The 17,754-nt window shown below is 41.5% G+C and overlaps 1 protein-coding gene across 1 annotated transcript; it reads right to left on the bottom strand.

Annotated features, from left to right (window-relative positions):
- Positions 1 to 3,809: 3,809 nt before the first annotated feature.
- On the bottom strand, positions 3,810 to 4,551 carry LOC116559566 (peptidyl-prolyl cis-trans isomerase A-like). Its single transcript, XM_032290561.1, has one exon. It carries the CDS (start codon positions 4,521 to 4,523, stop codon positions 4,029 to 4,031), a length of 495 nt encoding a protein of 164 aa, XP_032146452.1. The 5' UTR covers positions 4,524 to 4,551; the 3' UTR covers positions 3,810 to 4,028.
- Between the last annotated feature and the right edge of the window lie 13,203 nt (positions 4,552 to 17,754).

The raw sequence follows: 17,754 nt of genomic DNA, 5'->3' as shown, positions 1-17,754 counted from the left end.
ATTTGCGTACATTACTTCATTTGATTTTTTTTTTTTTAACTCACTAAGATTTAAGCTCCCTGTCTATAGGGACCATGCCTGCTTCTTTTGCCACTGTGAGAATACCCAAGACTTGGTATAGTTGTAAGTGGGAGCTGAAAAGTATTTGCTGAATGAATGCATAAACAAATGAATAAGATATTTTTATCCCATTTTTGTAGATGAGAAAACCAAGGTCCAACGCAGTTAAGTAACCAGACGGCCCACAGGGCTGAGAGTTAGGATTCAAATATGGGACTGTGCAACTCCAGAGGTCCAGTGTATAGGAGAAGGGAAAAGACCATGGATCATTTCAGAGCTAAGTACAAGAAGTCTCTTTGTAAGTCCTTGCAGAATTGATTGACAATGCTCAAACATATTTTCATAAGTACAAGCTTCCAGAAGAGTGCATGTTTTATAGCTTATGGAATTTGTCTAAAGCCTACTGTGTCTGGTTACCTTCAGCTTTGGAATTATATAATATTAAGGCTCTGCAATAGAGGGTATGTGCCAATGGTTTGGCACGTAGTAAGGATAGCAGAATATTTCTGTCCATAGTTGACTTGTGTTCCATAAATGTGATAAAATTCCCAAGTTTATTTTCCTTGTATATCTAAGGAACTCCCTCCAGGGCTTATTTTTGTAAACTTCCTGCTCATGGTGCGTAGTTACCACTACAGAGCACAGAGCTGTGTTCAGGAATGGGTATAATTAAAAGTGCTGCTTTTTGAGGCTTATCAAGAGGACCCAAGGCTGGTTGGGGAAGCATGCCCCTGAAGATGAAGCCACTTGCAAAGAGAAGGGATTGACCTGGCTGAGGGAAATGGGGAGGAGAGTAAGAGTTTAATCTTATGACTTAGTTTCCGTCTCTATGCTGGTGATTCCCAAATTGATTTATAGTTTTGATGTCTCTCACCTAAGTCTCATAATTCCAAAAATGGCTAGATATTTCTTACAGACCTCTTTCTATCACAGTTCTAAACCCAACATATCAATAACTTAACATATCACATTTTGCCCCTGAACTAGACTTTCCTTCAGTGGCCATTTAGTCTTTTACCTACCAAGCCGCAAACTTTGGAGTTTTCGACTACTCTTTTGTATTTAGAATCTATATGCACAAGTACTTTTCCATGAAATGGCTCATTATCTTCCTTTTCTGCCTCATTCCCACCCAAGTACAAGCCTCTATCACTTCAGACCTGGATTGCTAAAGTAGCTTTCTAGCTGAGCTCTGCAGTAGAGGGTATGAGCTCTGCAGCTTCTAGGCTCTTTCCTCTTTAATATCACTGTACACTACTGTCAAATTTATTTTACTAAAATCCTGTTTTCATGTCCCTTTCCACATTCTAAATCCGTATTATCTTCTAGCAGCTTAGAGTAGCTTTTCCCAAAGTATGTTATGTGAAACTTTAGTTCCATGGGAGATTAATAGATGTTAAGTAAAAAACTGGCATTGTGATCAAATACCAGAATTAACAAAGTTATAAACCATTTCTTTCCTGCAGGATGATTCATAGCTTTGATGTGTTAATATGCCTCTGTATGCAGTGTTTTCCAAGACATGTATTTTCACAGAACTTTTTTGGTGGAGTATTGGCCTAGGTCTTCATAAACTATGTTTTGCGTCTTAGTCTGTTTTGTGTTGCTGTAACAGAGTACCACAAACTTTGTAACTTGGAAATAATTGAAATTTATTTGGCTCATGGTTCTTGAGGCTGGGAAGTCCAAGAGCATGCCCCTGGCATCGAGTGAGGGCCTTCCTGTTGTATTATTCCATGGCAGAAGGGGGAATGGTAAGCAAGCATGCAAGACACAGAGAGAAAATTGGGTCAAACTTGCCCGTTTTATCAGGAACCCAATTCACTAATAACAGCATTAATCTATTCACAAGGGATTCTCTAATCACCTGTTTATTGTGCCACCTCTTGATCTCATCAAAATGGCAATTAAATTTCAACATGACTTCTGGAGGGGACATTTGAATTGTAGCGTTTGGAAATGCTAGTCCACAGATAAAAGTCCATATTCCTTGTGATGATAAATTTTACGTGTCAAATTGACTAGGCCATGGGTACCCAGATATATGGTCAAACATTATTCTGGGTGTTTTCATAAAAGTGTTTTTTCTTTAGGTGATATTAGCATTTACACTGGTAGACTGAGTAAAGCATATTGCTCTTTTCATGTGGGTGGGCCTCATAAAACCAGTTAAAGGCCTGAGTAGAACACAAAGTCTAAGAGTAACTTCACCTGCCTGACTAACTTTGAACTAGGGCATCAGCTCTTTCCTGCTTCTTTACGTGAGATCACCTGGGTCTCCACCTTTCCAGTTTACCTTGCAGTTCTTAGAGATTGTCAGCCAGCCAGACTCATGCCTGTAATCCCAGTACCTTGGGAGTAGAAGGTGGGAGAATTTCTTGAGCCCAGGAGTTCTAGACCAGCCTAGGCAACATAGTGAGACTCTGTCTATATTAAAAAATGAAAGAGAGAGAGAGAAATTGTCAGCCTCCATAATTACATGAGCCCATTCATGTATAGAGATATCTCCATCTTACTGGTTCTGTTTCTCTGGAGAACTTTAACTAATATACTCTCTGTTGTCTTCTTGAAGGCTGTTTAAAGTAAGACTCTTATTCCACCTATCTGAGTTTATTTCCTTCCATTTCTCAGCACATATCTTCTGCCCTACGTCAGATGGTCTCCTCATTCTCTAAACTCCCCTTGCAGAATTTACCTCCAGCCTTTGCTCAAGTTGTTTTTTTTTTTTGTTCAGAATGTGGCCCTCCCTTTGCTTACATATTTATATTCTACCCATCTTGTTCTCTTTTTCTCCTTCCCTCTCCCAACAACATTTTTTTTTCTTTTTAATTAGAAAATAAACTTCAGCCAGGCATGGTGTCTCATGCCTATAATCCCAACAACTTGAGAGTCTGAGGCGGGATGATCACTTGATGCCAGAAGTTTGAGATCAGCCTGTGCAATAGAGCAAGGTTCCATCTCTACAAAAAGTAAAAAATTAGCCAGGCACATTGGTGTGTGCCTGTATTCCCAGCTACTCAGGAGGCTGAGGAAGCAGAATCCCTCTCCACAAGAGTTTGAGGTTACAGTGAGCTATGATCATACCATTGCACTATAGTCTGTTCTACAAAGTGAGACGTTGTCTCTAAGAAAAGAGAGAGAGAGAAAGAGAATGAACTTACAGAAGACAAGTTGTGAAAAGCATTGAATCGCATTCATTCCTGTGCACTGTGCTTTGTGGGAATGACCGAAATACTGATATATTTGAAGTTCAAGGAAGGAAGCCCTAGAGGAAGCCTTCATTACAAATAAATAAAGAAAAAAGTGAGTTTCTTTCCTAATGTTCTAATTCCCCAGTGTTTTTCCCCAGAGATATGTAGAGTCTCAACCAGTTTCTTTTTTCCCCTAATTTCAAGGTCCAAGTGAAGTCCCATGGCTGCAAATTAGAGTCACTTAAAAATTCTAAAGGCTGGATGAACAAGAGACTGACTAGAAAAAAAACATGAGGAAAAATCCTAAAGTCCAGGCTGCATCCCAGACCATTAAAATCTTAATCTGTGGCTGGTACCTTGGGATTGATATTTTATGAAGTTCTCCAGGGTGATTCCAGTGCATAGCTAGGGTTGAGAACCAGTGTGAAGTCTTCCAGATACCTGGGTTTCATCCCTAGAGTATATGAATCAGTAGGTCTGGGGTGGGGCTCAATACTGAGTGTCTCCCACCTGCTATGCCTCATGCTGGGGATAGAGATCAGCATTTCTTTATTTTTTTTTCTTTTTGTTATTTAGTCTTTATTTCATAATCATAAGCTTAACTCAACTCTGCAATCCAGCTAGGCATGGAAGGGAGCAAGGAAAACATGGAACCCAAAGGGAACTGCAGCGAGAGCACAGATACTAGGATACTGTGAGCAAGTGGGGTGGAGGAGCGCTCTCCTGGTCTACAAAAGGAATGGTCTGGTGGTTAAGATAAAACACAAGTCAAACTTATTAAAGTTGTCCACAGTCAGCAATGGCGATCTTCTTGCTGGTCTTGCAATCCCTGGACCCAAAGCGCTCCATGGCCTCCACAATATTCATGCCTTCTTTCACCTTGCCAAAGACCACATGCTTGCCATCCAACCACTCAATCTTGACAATGCAGATGAAAAACTGGGAACTGTTTGTGTTGGGTCCAGCATTTGCCATGGACAAGATGCCGGGACCTGTATGCTTTAGGATAAAGTTCTCATCGTCGAATTTCTCCCTGTAGATGGACTTGCTACCAGTGCCATTATGGTATGTGAAGTCACCACCCTGACACATAAACCCTGGAATAATTCTGTGAAAGCAGGAACCGTTATAACCAAATCCTTCCTCTTCAGTGCTCACAGCACGAAAGTTTTTTGCTATCTTTGGAACCTCGTCTGCAAACAGCTCGAAGGAGACGCGGCCCAAGGGCTTGCTGTCAATGGCAATGTCAAAGAACATGGTGGGGTTGACCATGGCTGATACTACAAGGTTCCAGGCGGTGGCGGCATCTGCAAAGCCAATAGTGTGCATTTCTAACAAATTTGGAGGTGATGCCGATGCTGCTGGTGTGGGGAACCTGACTTTGAGAACTACTGTTCGAAAGACCAGGACTAAGGAAAAGAGCCCAGATGAGCCTGATATGGCTCCCTGTAATTGAGGAAAACCTAATAGAATGGACACAAATGTAAGGACCAGCAGGAAACATTACTTTACATGGAGGTTACTAATTGCTGGCCCAAGCCCCAAATCTAGTCCATAGATATGTTTTGTAGAATCACATGATGTTTTCCATTAAAAAAATTAGCTAATATTTCAAAATCAAAGATTTATACACACACATACATTCAGTCACACTTACAAATCTTTTGACTCTTCATGAAAAATAGGCTATCAACAAGGAGCCCAGTTTCCTACATGGCAACATTCAACATTAACCAACAAGTAGTAGCTGCTCTGCTATTCTAAATGAGCCCAGTCCCCAGGCAATCTTTCAAATTGATGGAACAATGTGAGTGAGCCCAGGCGAAACCAGCAAAAAACTGCTGAGAAAACCCAGAAAATAGTGAAAAGTAATATACATTGTTGGTGTAAGCCACTAAGTTGTGGGATGATTTGTTATGCAGCAATAGCTAACTGATACAATTGGAAGAGTTCTTATAGGCCTGCTTTGCTCAATTATGTTACCTCCCCCGCCCTTTAGGCAGGTACATTTCTAGCCTGGTTCTTACCGTGAAGACGCTTGATAGATTTCAAAGACTTTTTTCACACTCATTATCCCAGCAACCTTGCATGGTCAGCTGGTGTTAAATTCCCATTTTGCAGATGAGAAATCTAAGGACCAGAGATCTAAGGGACATTCCTAGAGCCATATAGTAGCAAAGCAGGATTTCTCATCCTATCACTTTTCACCTCTGGTTCAGTGCTTTTCTCCTTCCATTTGGGTAGTAGTCTCCTGAGACCATTAGACTTTGCAGTCGCCAAAATCAAACTCTGTAAGCTAATGGAGTGGAATGTTTTCAAGAAGGGGGCCCTCTGTACTGTCTTTGTTTATAAGAATATTGTCTGTAAAGTGCCGAATATAGTGACTAGAACATAAAAGGCCTTAATGAGAGATGATTACTCATTTTATTATCCACTCTGCTTCTGTAGCATGCCTTGATGTTTCTTTCCTTGTTTCCCTCCCTCCACACCCTGGTTGGATTAGCTAATCTCTTATCTAAGATTAGATACATTTTCTGTATATCTAATACAACACACATCACACTATTATATTTTTCACGTTGTCTCTCTTCTGCCTCAGCCTTTGCGTGCTTTCGTTTTAGGAATCACGGATTTCCTGTTTATTTCCAATCTCTCTAGCACAGAACCTGGCTGAATAAATGATGATTGAATATAATTGAAATTGAATTACACAGTTGCAAGATATGTTCAATCACATTCTTGTTTAAATTAAAAAAAAAACCTTTATTTTAAAATAATTATAGATTCACAAGGAATTACAAAAACAAAATAAATCAACATTCACACACACATTCTAGTTTGACTCCTACAGCAATAATCCTGTGAAGTATTATTGTTAATATCATGTTAAATGATATTAATATTAATAATATTAAAATATGAGGACACAGAGGCTCAGTATCCTGAGAATTTCTTTGCAATTGGTGATGCTGAAGGGATGTTTATGAGGTGATTGCTATTCCTTGCATTTCTTTACCATTTCTGCCATGTTTTCTTCTTGATGGCAGAGCCCAAGTCTTACGCTGATTTCTATCCCCAGCATGAGGCATAGCAGGTGGGAGACACTCAGTAATTGTTGACTTGAATTTAATTTCCATTTATATATGTTAGAAGTTATGTCTAGTACCACTCTAGGGAAATGTTTAAAAATTGCTTATGGTAAGTCTACCAAATGTACCCTCATTCTTTTATCATGGATCAGATGTTTGCAGAGATAGAGAGGGAGAGAGAGTGGGAGAAAGAAAGAGAGGGAGAGAGAGAGAAATCTTTGAGAAAAGAAAGACCTGGGAAATTGCTAGGTAACCTAATCCTGTCTGAGAGAGAATTGTTTCTTTGTGCCACCACCAGAGAAATGCAGGACTGTTATGTGAGGAGCAGTTTTGCTTTTTGTTTATCAGGTAAGGCAGAAAGGAGAGGAATAAGGTTCAAGGCAAGGAGGAATTAGAAGGGGCCAAGTGATTGAAATCAACAAAGGGAACAGACCAAGAAATATGAGGAATGGAGAGGAAGGAAAGGCTGAGAGGGTGTAATGTTCATAGCGTTTAAAAGGGAATAGGGAATACAAAGTGACCTGCTGTGAAGGAGCTCTAAGATACCATCTGAATTCTTTTTCCTGTGAGACACTTTCTCTTGAAAAGAATTGTCATCATCCAACCCTAAACACCACTACAGTATTTTATGGGTGTAGTTGCTTTTAACAAGTTACATAGCTTTATACTAGGGACTCTGATGCTGTTTATTGTTTGCATTCTTCCATTCTAAGATTAATAAAAAGCTTTAAAAAGCAGACCAGAATTTCAATTTAAGAATTTGATTAATCTGTGATAATATTCTGGTTTTTATAAAACTAAAATATGCTAAGTCATTCTGTCAAAAAGCTAGGGTATTTTTTTTTTTCTCTACCATCATGGTTGCGAATGTTGATAAGCAACTACCCATACGCAAGAAACATATCTTAGTATAGTGAGTTCCATATCATGTTTTGAGCTAATACGATTTTCTAGTCTGGAGCCACTTGTGTCTGAATAAAAATGACAGCTACGGGAACAATTTGTCATATTCTCCTTGCAGCAAGTTCCGTTTGCTCATGAGTCTGTTATTATTGAAGAAGCATTTAGTTGTAGGTAAATGACCCCTGCCTTCTGTCTTTAATAGAAACTCAGCCTGCCACATTTAGTATGTTTCATGAGTCAGTAAAGCTTGGAAGAAAATCCTAATGTGTTTTAAAAGCAAAGGAAATATATTAATTGGTTTCAGCACACATTTTCCTATGTGAACAATTCCTTGCTTTTATGTAGAAAAACTCTCTTGACATTCCTTTTTTTTTTTTGAATAATCTTCTGGACTGTCTCATCAGTATCTGTTCAGTTGCACATAGTTGTGTTTTGAGAAGAAGAAACCTTTAGTCTATTTGGAAGGGAGTGTGAGACCTATAATCACTCTCTGACCATGGAATTTGGGTTTGATCTGTGTACTAGGAGAGAAGATACAAGTTAACCTGGGTGCGGTGGCTCATGCCTGTTATCCCAGCATTTTGGGAGGCCAAGGCATGTGGATCACTTGAGGTTGGAAGTTCAAGATCAGCCTGGCCAATACGTTGAAACCCCGTCTCTACTAAAAATACGAAAATTAGTTGGGCGTGGTGGTGTATGCCTGTAATCCCAGCTACTTGGGAGGCTGAGGCACGGGAGTTGTTTGAGCCTGGGAGGCAGAGGTTGCAGTGAGCCAAGATGACACCACCGTACTCCAGCCTGGGTGACAGAGTGAGACTCCATCTCAAATAATAATAATAATAACGACCTCAGTGAAAGGGCTTGTACCACACTGAATAATATTTCTTATAGCATTGGCCCAGCACAGGCACCTCAGTGACTTGAGATTTTCTTTTGCTTTGTAAATTCAAGTTGTATCAGTTAGCTATTGCCCTATAGCAAATAATCCCACAACTTAGTGGCTTAATTAACAAGAGTATATTACTTTTCACTATTTTATGGGTTTTCTGGGCAATTTTTCTGCTAGTTTTGCCTGGGCTCACTTATGTGGCTCCATTCATTTGGAAGGCTGTTGGCTGGGGGCTGGGTTCATTTGGTATAACAGGAATGGCTAGGCCTCTCTCCATGTGGTATTTCATTTTGGGCTTGTTTATGCCATGGTGGTCTTGGGGGGCAAGGTTCTGAGAATATAAGAGTGAAATCTGCAAATCCTCTATAACTTATGCAGTGTCATTTATGCCATATTCTGTCAGTCAAAGCAAGTCTCCAGGCCAACTCAGATTTGAGGAATGGGGAATATACCTCGTCAAAGAAGGAGCTCCAGAGCTTTGTGGCCAAGTTTTTTCAGTCTACCATATGGCTAGTTACCTAGGAGAGAATGATTAGGATATATGGGGCTGGGGTGGATAGTCATATCTGGGTTTTGAGTCTTACATAGTTGCCATCTGAGTCAGCCAGCTCAGCTGAGTCTAGTATTTACGAGGGTAGCTGGTTTTGTGCATGCAGGCATATATAATTGCATTCCAAAGTCAGTTCCCATCATATGGCCCCAAGCTTCATCTCTTCATCTTTAAAGTAGGAATAGTAATCGAGCCTCTTACATAAATTGTGAGGATTAAATGAGAGAGAATGTGTGGAAAGTGCTTTGCAGTTCTTGGCACGTGGTAGGTATTCAAATGAATGATAGCTAATTTTACTTTTAAATTTTCTTATTTAAAATTTTAGCTATTTGTGTGTGTTTGTTTTATAAGCAATCCACATTCCTTGCAGAAAAATTGGAAAATATGGAAAATCAAAAAGAGAAAAAAGCTAATTTCAAGTTACTCAAGATATAGTTACTATCAATCTTTTGGTGAAATCCATTTATAGTTGTTAAAGCAAGCTAAATATGGTCTGAGAAGGACTCTGTACTTCTATATTTGAGTCCTTTTGGATGAACTGTAACCTAGCTTAATAGTAAGACAAAATTGAAACCTAACTTAGTAGAATGTACCTGTAACAATAGCTGAGTGTTGGCCAGTTCCAGCGGCCATACTTCAACCACTCATTGACTGCTGAATACAGAATAGTTTTGTCTTACCCCAAACTCCTGGTGCTGTCCCTTTATAGTCAGCACCCCTCCCTGTTTACTTCTGGCAACTGTGAATCTGCTCTCTATCACAATAGTTTTCTATTTTTCCAAGAATGTCATATGGATAAAGTCATACACTATGTAGCCTTTGTAACTGCCTTTTTTCCCTCAGGGAATGCCTCTGGGACACATCTGTGTTATATGTATGAATAGTTAGGTCTTTTTTGTTGCTGAGTCATGTTCCACGGTATGAATATACCAAAATTTGCTTATCCTGTTGAAGGATATTTCTAGGCCTTGGTGGGTATGAATGGAGCTGCTGGAAACATTCATAAACAGGTATTTGCATGAACTTAAATTTTCACTTCTCTGAGGAATGGGATTGTTGGGGCACATGGTAAGTGTATGTAAACAAACTATTTTTTTTTACTTGTTTTAATCTATTAAGATGGGAGTCTCCAACCTTTTTGGTACCAGGGACCAGTTTTGTGGATGGTGGGGAGTGGCAGGGGGATGGTCTCAGGATGAAGCTATTCCACCCCAGATCATCAGGCATTAGATTCTCATAAGGAGCACACAACCTACATCCCTTGCATGTGCAGTTCACAGTTGGGTTCGTACTTCTATGCCCCGCTGATATGACAGGGGGCAGAGCTCAGGTGGTAAAGCTCCCTCGCCTGTCACTCACCTCCTGCTATATGGCCCTGTTCCTAATAGGCCGCAGGGAGCCATACCAGTCTGCAACCTGGGGGTTGGGGACCCCCACATTAAGATCTTACATCACCAGGATTTCATAGAACATACTATTAACATCCTACAGACCTAGTCTTTCACAGAACCCACTTTAGGAAGGCCTCATGTGCTGATACTTAATGCACTTGGAAAGTCCATTCCACCTCAAATCTATCCTGCACACCCAAACCTTGCTGAGGTTCAGCCAGGATTCCCACCACACTCCCCTTTGTTGAGTGCCTACTGCCAGATGTTGGCATCGTTATTTCATTTAACTTAACCCACACCACAATCTGTGATTGTTATAGCTGAGGAAAATGAGGCCCAGAGAGGCTAAATGAGTAGCCTAAATTTCAATATGTGGTAAGTAGCTAAGATTTGAACCCTGGTGTCTTATCTCCAAGATCAGTGCTTCCTCTCCCACCCTATTTACCTGCCTTTTCCCTGCTTTCCTTCTTTAAACATTTGTTATTATTATTATTTTTTTAAAGTTTTATTTCAGGTTCAGAGGTACTTGTGCAGGTTTGTCATATAGGTAAGCTTGTGTTATGGAGATTTCTTGTGCAGATTATTTTGTCACGTAGGTACTAAGCCTAGTACCCAACAGTTATTTTTTTCTGATTCTTTCCCTCCTTCTACCCTTTACCCTCCAATAGGCCCCAGTGGGTGTTGTTCCCCTCTATGTGTCCATGTGTTCTCATAATTTAGCTCCCACTTATAAGTGAGAATGTACGGTATTTGGTTTTCTGTTTCTGTGTTAGTTTGCTGAGGATAATGGCCTTCAGCTCCATCCATGTTCCCGCAAAAGACGTTCTCATTCTTGTTCATGGCTGCATAGTATCTTTGAACATTTTTATCTGGGTTTGTAGTTGGCTGTAAGCCAGTGCTGACAAAAGACAAAACCGAGTGCTGTCACTTCCCACTTCTGTGCTCATGATAGACATCATTAATTAAATTTCATCTTCTCTTTTTCACTCAGCCCTGATGCAACCCTCTCCAGACAACTGTCAGTTGGTCAGAGTTAGCACTTTAGCTAATTACCATTAGTTATTTTGTCTTGTATTAGTTATCTATTGCTATAAACAATCTACCTCAAAATGTAGTGGCTTAAAAATAATAAAAATCCCTTATGATCACTCATGATTTCTATGGGCCAAGAATTCAGACAGCTGAGCAGAATGGCTATCCCTGTTCCACCATGCCTGGGGTCATGTTCATTGGAAGACTTGAAGGCTGGGGCTGAAGTCCTCTGAAGGCTTGTCCACTCTCTTGTCTAGTGGCTGATTCTGGCTGTTGGGTGAGGGCTAGCTGGGGCTGTTGTCTGAACACCCATATGTGTTTCTCCATGTGATTTGGGCTTCCATGCCATGTGACACCTTGGTTCCAAAAGCTAGCATCGCAAGAGAGTGAGAACCAAGTGGAAGTCATAAAGCATTACTTCCACCACATTCTATTTTTCAGAAGTAAGTCACTAAGTCTGGCTAATTTTCAAAGGGCAGTAACTAGATTCTACCTTAAAAAATATATATTACGTATATATTTTGTATATATACATATATATTGTGTATATATTATATACTTTGTGTATATATTATATGTTTTGTATATATATTATATACACACACACACACACACACACACACACACACACACAATATGTGTGTGTGTATAATAGAGATGGGATCTCACTACATTGCCCAGGTTGATCTCAAACTCCTGGCCTTAAGCAACCCTCCCACCTTGGCCTCCCAAAGTGCTGGGATTACAGGTATGAGCCACCACACTGGCCCTCCCCCCCCTTTTTTTCATAAGAGACAAGGTCTTGCTCTGTTGTCCAGGTCAGAGTGCAGTGGTGTGATCATAGATCACTGCAGACTTGAAGTCTTGGCCTCAAGTGATTCTCCCGACTCCATCTCCCAAGTATCTGAAACTACAGGCATGCACCATCACACTTGGCTAATTAAAAATTTCTTCTTATTATTATTTTTAATAGAGATGGGGTCTTGCTATATTGCACAGGCTGGTCTTGAACTCCTGGTCTCAAGTCATCTACCCACCTTGGCCTCCCAAAGTGCTGGGATTATAGGCATGAACTATTGTGCCTTGCCTATATTCTACCTTTTAAAGAGAGGAGTGTCAAATACTTTGTAGACCGATTTTTAAGCCACCAGTTTTTTTGTTTGTTTGTTTTTTGTTTTTGAGATGGAGTCTCACTCTGTTGCTCAGGATGGAGTGCTGGAGTGCAGTGGTGTGATCTTGGCTTACTGCAACCTCTGCCTCCTGGGTTCAAGTGATTCTCCTGCCTCAACCTCCTGAGTAGCTGGGGTTACAGCCACCTGCCACCACACCTGGCTAATTTTATTTGTATTTTTAGTAGAGATGAGGTTTTACCATGTTGGTCAGGCTGGTCTCAAATTCCTGACCTTGTGATCTGCCCGCCTTGGCCTCCCAAAGTGTTGGGATTACAGGTGTGAGTCACCGCGCCCAGCCAAGTCACTAGATTTTAAACACATATTGGACATAGTGTCTGTGCAACATTATTCTGTGGGCCTCATAGAGCCCTATGAATAATTAAGTGTTGGAATTAAGTTGTTCTGTTGGTACGGTTAGGAGCTAGCATTGTTAAGATCTTATATCCAACATACCTACAGTGAATATTCACTGGTTGGAGAGAGTTTTCTTTGAATCCTAAACTCCCTTCCTTTTACTGGATCTTAAAGACAACTTCCCTTAGCCAACGAGCAGTTTGGCTAGACCCAGTGGAAGCACATTTAGGGCCTAGTCCTTGTGTAATTCCACAAAACAGTGTTGTACCTTTAGTGCTTCTGAACATATTTTCATTATTCAGAGTAAATTTTTATGCATAATGCATTAGCAAAGTCTCTTTCAGAAAGTGACAGATACTCAAAAAGGGAATTTATTGGTTCACTTAACTGAGAAGTTCAAGGTGATTAGTTTGTCAGACTGAATCCAGGGCCTCAATTGGTGTTCTTAAGTTACAGTCTCTCTCTCTCTCTCTCTCTCTCTCTCTCTCTCTGTATTAGTCTGTTCTTGCACTGCTGTAAAGAAATAGCCGAGACTGGGTAATTTGTAAAGAAAAGAGGTTTAATTGGCTCATAGTTCTGCAGTCTGTACAGGAAGCATAGTGACATGAGACCTCAGAAAGCTTCCAATCATGTCGGAAGGCAAAGGGGGAGCAAGTTGTCTCGCATGGCAGAAGCAGGAGCAAGAGAGAGATAGGTCGGGGAGGTGCTGCACACTTTTAAACAGCCAGATCTCACAATAACTCACTCACTATCATAGGAACAGCACCAGGAGATGGTTAAACCATTCATGAGATATCCACCTCCATGACCCAACCACCTCCCACCATGCCCCACCTCTTACATCGGGTCTGCAGTTTGACATGAGATTTGGGGGGAACACAGATCCAAGCCATATCAGTTTTCCTCTATATTTTAGCCCTACTTCCTTCTCTGTTGGCTTTATTCTCAGGGAAGCTCTCCTTGGGAGGTGGTCCAGATGGATACGCCAGCTCCAAGTTTACCTTCTACCAGGTTAGCAAGCCCAGAGGGTCACATCTCCTCTTTTTCCATCGCTCCGGCAAAGCACAAGGTTTGGCACTGATTAGCCTGCATTGGGTCACAGTGCTCACCCCTGAGCCAATCCCTGTGAGAGGGAATCCAGACCTGGCCAGTTGGCATGAACTAGATTGGGGGAATTTGTTCCTCAAAAGGATGAGACCGGGTTTGTTCTCAGAAGAAGGCTGCTAGACAAAAACAACAGCTGTTCCCTGTACACAGTGACATGCTTTTGACTTGAGGCTTTCTCCGCTCCCTGCTCTCCTGCACCCGTCCCGGCTTCGCACTCCTCGCTCTCACAGTCACATTCCTGTTCAACCACGGATGCTCTGAGTCTCTCCCTCAGGAGGACAACTCAAGGGCAAACATACCCTTTCTAGTACAAGGTCTAGCTCTTAACTGCCAATACTTTGATTTACTTCCATAACTCCCTGGATTCCTGACTCCTGGTCTAGTCAGAATTTGAGGTATTCAGATCGTTTTGGCTTTGGAGTTAATTTTCTGTACTCCTTACCTGTCTCTCACAGTCAGGAAATGACTACTCCTTGACCTGTGACCTTGACTTTAGGCCTCTTGACTTCTTGGTCCTTGGTGTTTACATGCCTGTTAACTTTTACTTTCCTTGAATCCTGTCTCTTGGTTTTTTCCATCTGCCTGTTACCACCCCTTCTGTCCCTTGCTGTCGTCTGCCGTGCAATTGAGGACTGATTTCTATGCCTTGTATCCACATCTTGACTTAATAGTATCTCTTGGCCCAAATGATTTCCTAACATAATGCCCTGATCAGTGTTCTGAGTCATACCTTCTGCACTGACAGGCCTCCCTTTGTCCCTTTCTCTTTTGGAGGACAAGCTGAGGTACAAAGGAATGAGCCTTGAATTCAGAACAAGCATCCCTGGGTTTGGCACTATGTGACTTTAGGCAAGTCTTTAATTTCTCAGAGCCTCAGTTTTCTTATTTGTAAAATCGAGTGAATGACATCTACTTCACAGGACTGCCTTGAACATTAAACAGGAGAATGCAGGCATTGCAAGATAATAATTCTAAAGTACTAATATGTGTGTGTATATATTTAAAATAAATATATTTTGTCCCCTTTGAAGAATCTCCCTTTATTCAGTTTTGTCCCCTCAAGCAGGCAGGCCATTCTGTGCTTATTGACTGAGGGAAGAAAATAACAGAGCAGAAAAAACAAAATAAGGGTCTTTCTGGCTTTGATTTTCGTTCTTTCTTTTTTTTTCTTTCTTGAAACAGAGTCTCACTCTGGCGCCCAGGCTGGAGTACAGGTGTGTGATCACAGCTCACTGCAACTTTGACCTCCCAGGCTCAAGTGATCCTCCCATCTCAGCCTCCCAAGTAGCTAGGACTACAGGCACATGCTGCCGTGCCTGGCTATTTACATTTTTTTCTTTTGGAGGTACAGATGGGGTCTTGCTGTGGTCAAGTGATCCTCTTCCCCAGCCTCTCAAAGTGCTGGGACTGCAGGTGTGAGCCACGGCACCTGGTCCTGGCTTGATTTTCAAAAGTTTTGAGCCCTCAGGGGACTATGGAGGACACCTGTACATGGCCAAAATGAGTGAGGGCAAGGAGGTTGAAGAGAGTCTCCCTTGGTCTAGAAAAGATTCCGCTGCTCTGGGCAGAGAAAGGGTGCAGCAGGGGGAAGGAGGAAAGAGAGGGGAGGTGTGATGAAAGCAGAAATGCAGCCAGCCCCGGAGAGAGGGGCCCTGTGCTCTACTTTCTGGGCAGAGCCCTGGGAAGCAGAAAGGACATGGCTGGGTAGTAAGCCAGCAGATTCTGGGTTCCCAGTGTGACCCAGAAAAGGTGCTAGGCTGGAGGTGAGAGACACGTCAGTGGTGATGAGTGAGGACTAGTGCCTATGGGCCAGACGAGGTGATGGCAATTTCAAGACAACTGCATGGAAAGGCAACAGCAAGGACCAGAATGCACCCCTCTCCCTCCCATGATTCTCTATATACACCCAGAACCTGGGGGCATTCCCTGAAAGTGTGAAGAAGACTTCAAATTAGCTGAGGTTATGTATTTGCCACTCTGATCTGATAGGGGCTAAAATGAAGTTGAAATATTATATTTTGTGTACAACTATGCAGTAGACTGAGAACCATAATCAGCACCTGTAGAAAGCATGTAGCCTGTGTCTGTAGGTGGACACCAGAATATGTTTACTGAGTCTGAATCCAGATGTTGTTGAGCCTTTGAATACGTCCAGTGTCTTTCTTGATGTGCGAGGCCTGATAGAATCAGTGGTTTTCATCAGTGGCTTTCAAGTGTGGCCCCTGGACCAGCAGCATCAGCATCCGAGGGCACTCGTTAGAAATGCACATTCTTAGGCCTTGTCCTGGAGTGTCTGAATTGGAAAGTCTCTCAGCTCTTTCTGATGCATGCTAGAGTTTGAGAACCTCCCTTCTACATCACTTCTGTTTTTGCTTCTTACTTACGCTCTCAGTTTCTTAGATGTATTCTCATTTTTAAATAGCCAAGTTACTGATTGACACTTGACCAACTTTAGCTTTGGGCTAGCCACACATTTTATGCTTCTTCTGTGAAGACAAGAGAGAGCTTCTGATTTTACCCAGAGCTTTCGGCATAGCTATCCCAGTTTCACTGAGGATCTAGTTTCTGGAAGGAAAACAGTAAGATGGGGAGAAGACCCTTTAGTAAGTGAGGAGAAGGAATTGCAGGCAAATATGATCTTAAAAACCTTTACCAACTCTCCATGGAGTTAGTGAACTTCAGAGGGAATGATTTTGTAGCCAGGCCAGCTCCTAGGGAAATTTAAGGCTGAAACATTTCCCTGTTTCTAGGTCAGGAAGTGATAGCACACAGATGGAATTTACAATGGGAGTGTGAATGGAGTCTACGTTAGCCGGTGGCCCTACCAAGCCTGCAGAGCAAAGGCCCTTTTCACTGGCTCTATTCACATATAATGAGTGCTCCCCAGGCTCTCGGAAGAACGTGGCTGCTTGCTGGCCCCTTTTTCTTTTTCCTCGACTGCTTTCACTTTTCAGAGGGCTGCCCCGTTGCGGTCCACTTGGGATTGGTGTGAGCGTTGATTTGGCAGGAGAAAGGAAGAAGTACATGGTGGCCTACAAAATTGAATTGCCCTGCCTCCCTGGCCCCTTTCCTCGAATAATAGGCCTTTGTGCTTTGAAATGCAGGGAAGTCCCAGTTTCTCAGGCTTTAAAAAAACTCAGACCTTCCTCCAACGTCCTCTCCCGCCTTAAGATGCTTAGCAGGGAGTAGTTAAGGGACAGAACAATTGTTAAATCAAATATTTCTTAAATGTTAGAAATTGTTTGGATAGCTGATTTCTAAACAATATGTGTGATGCATTCCTTCAGATGGACAAAACTATTGGCTCAACTTAAAAATCCAGCTTAAGAAATCATATAAGAAATTGCTATATTATTATTATTTTTAAACCAACAAGGCCAGGTGCAGTGGCTCATGTCTGTAATCCCAGCACTTTGGGAGCCCAATGCAGGTGAATGTCTTGAGGCCCGGAGTTCAAGACCAGCCTGGACAGCTTGGCAAAACCTGGTCTCTACTGAAAATACAAAAATTAGCCAGGTGTGGTGGTGTGTGCCTGTCATCCCAGCTACTCGGGTGGCTGAGGCATAAGAACTGCTCGAACCCAAGAAGTGGAGGTTGCAATGAGCTGAGATTGTGCCGCTGTACTCCAGCCTGGGTGACAGAGGGAGACTCTGTCTCAAAGTAAATAAATAATAAATAAAATAAAATAAATACCATAAAATAATAAAATATTCAACAAAACCAAGAAGTGTTTGACTCTAGCCTGTGACTCACTTTCATGAAGTATTTGACAGAGCAAAATTGCATTGCCAAAGAGGAATTCAGCCTTTGTAGTCTATTGAAATGGGTTTTTGATAATAAATATAGTTTAAGTAATTCATCTCTGTTTTCCCTTCCCTAATTTTATCCTGTTTTCTTTTAAAGGGGTGTGTTAATAGTATTACATTCCTTTTTTTTAATCTTGAAAGCAGATTATGTTGAAAAATCATTATCATCATTTAGATGCTTACATTTTCTTTTCTTTTTTTTTTTTTTTT

Source organism: Sapajus apella, unplaced genomic scaffold (genome assembly GCF_009761245.1).
Source record: "Sapajus apella isolate SASKATOON/1434 unplaced genomic scaffold, GSC_monkey_1.0 scaffold23, whole genome shotgun sequence".
Classification (NCBI taxonomy): Eukaryota; Metazoa; Chordata; class Mammalia; order Primates; family Cebidae; genus Sapajus; species Sapajus apella.
The sequence above is the reverse complement of the archived record's forward strand: the minus strand, read 5'-3'. Positions and strand labels throughout refer to the sequence as shown.

Excerpts from the sequence above, each read along its gene's own strand:
- LOC116559566 (XM_032290561.1), bottom strand. The coding sequence starts at position 4,523 with ATGGTCAACCCCACCATGTTCTTTGACATTGCCATTGACAGCAAGCCC.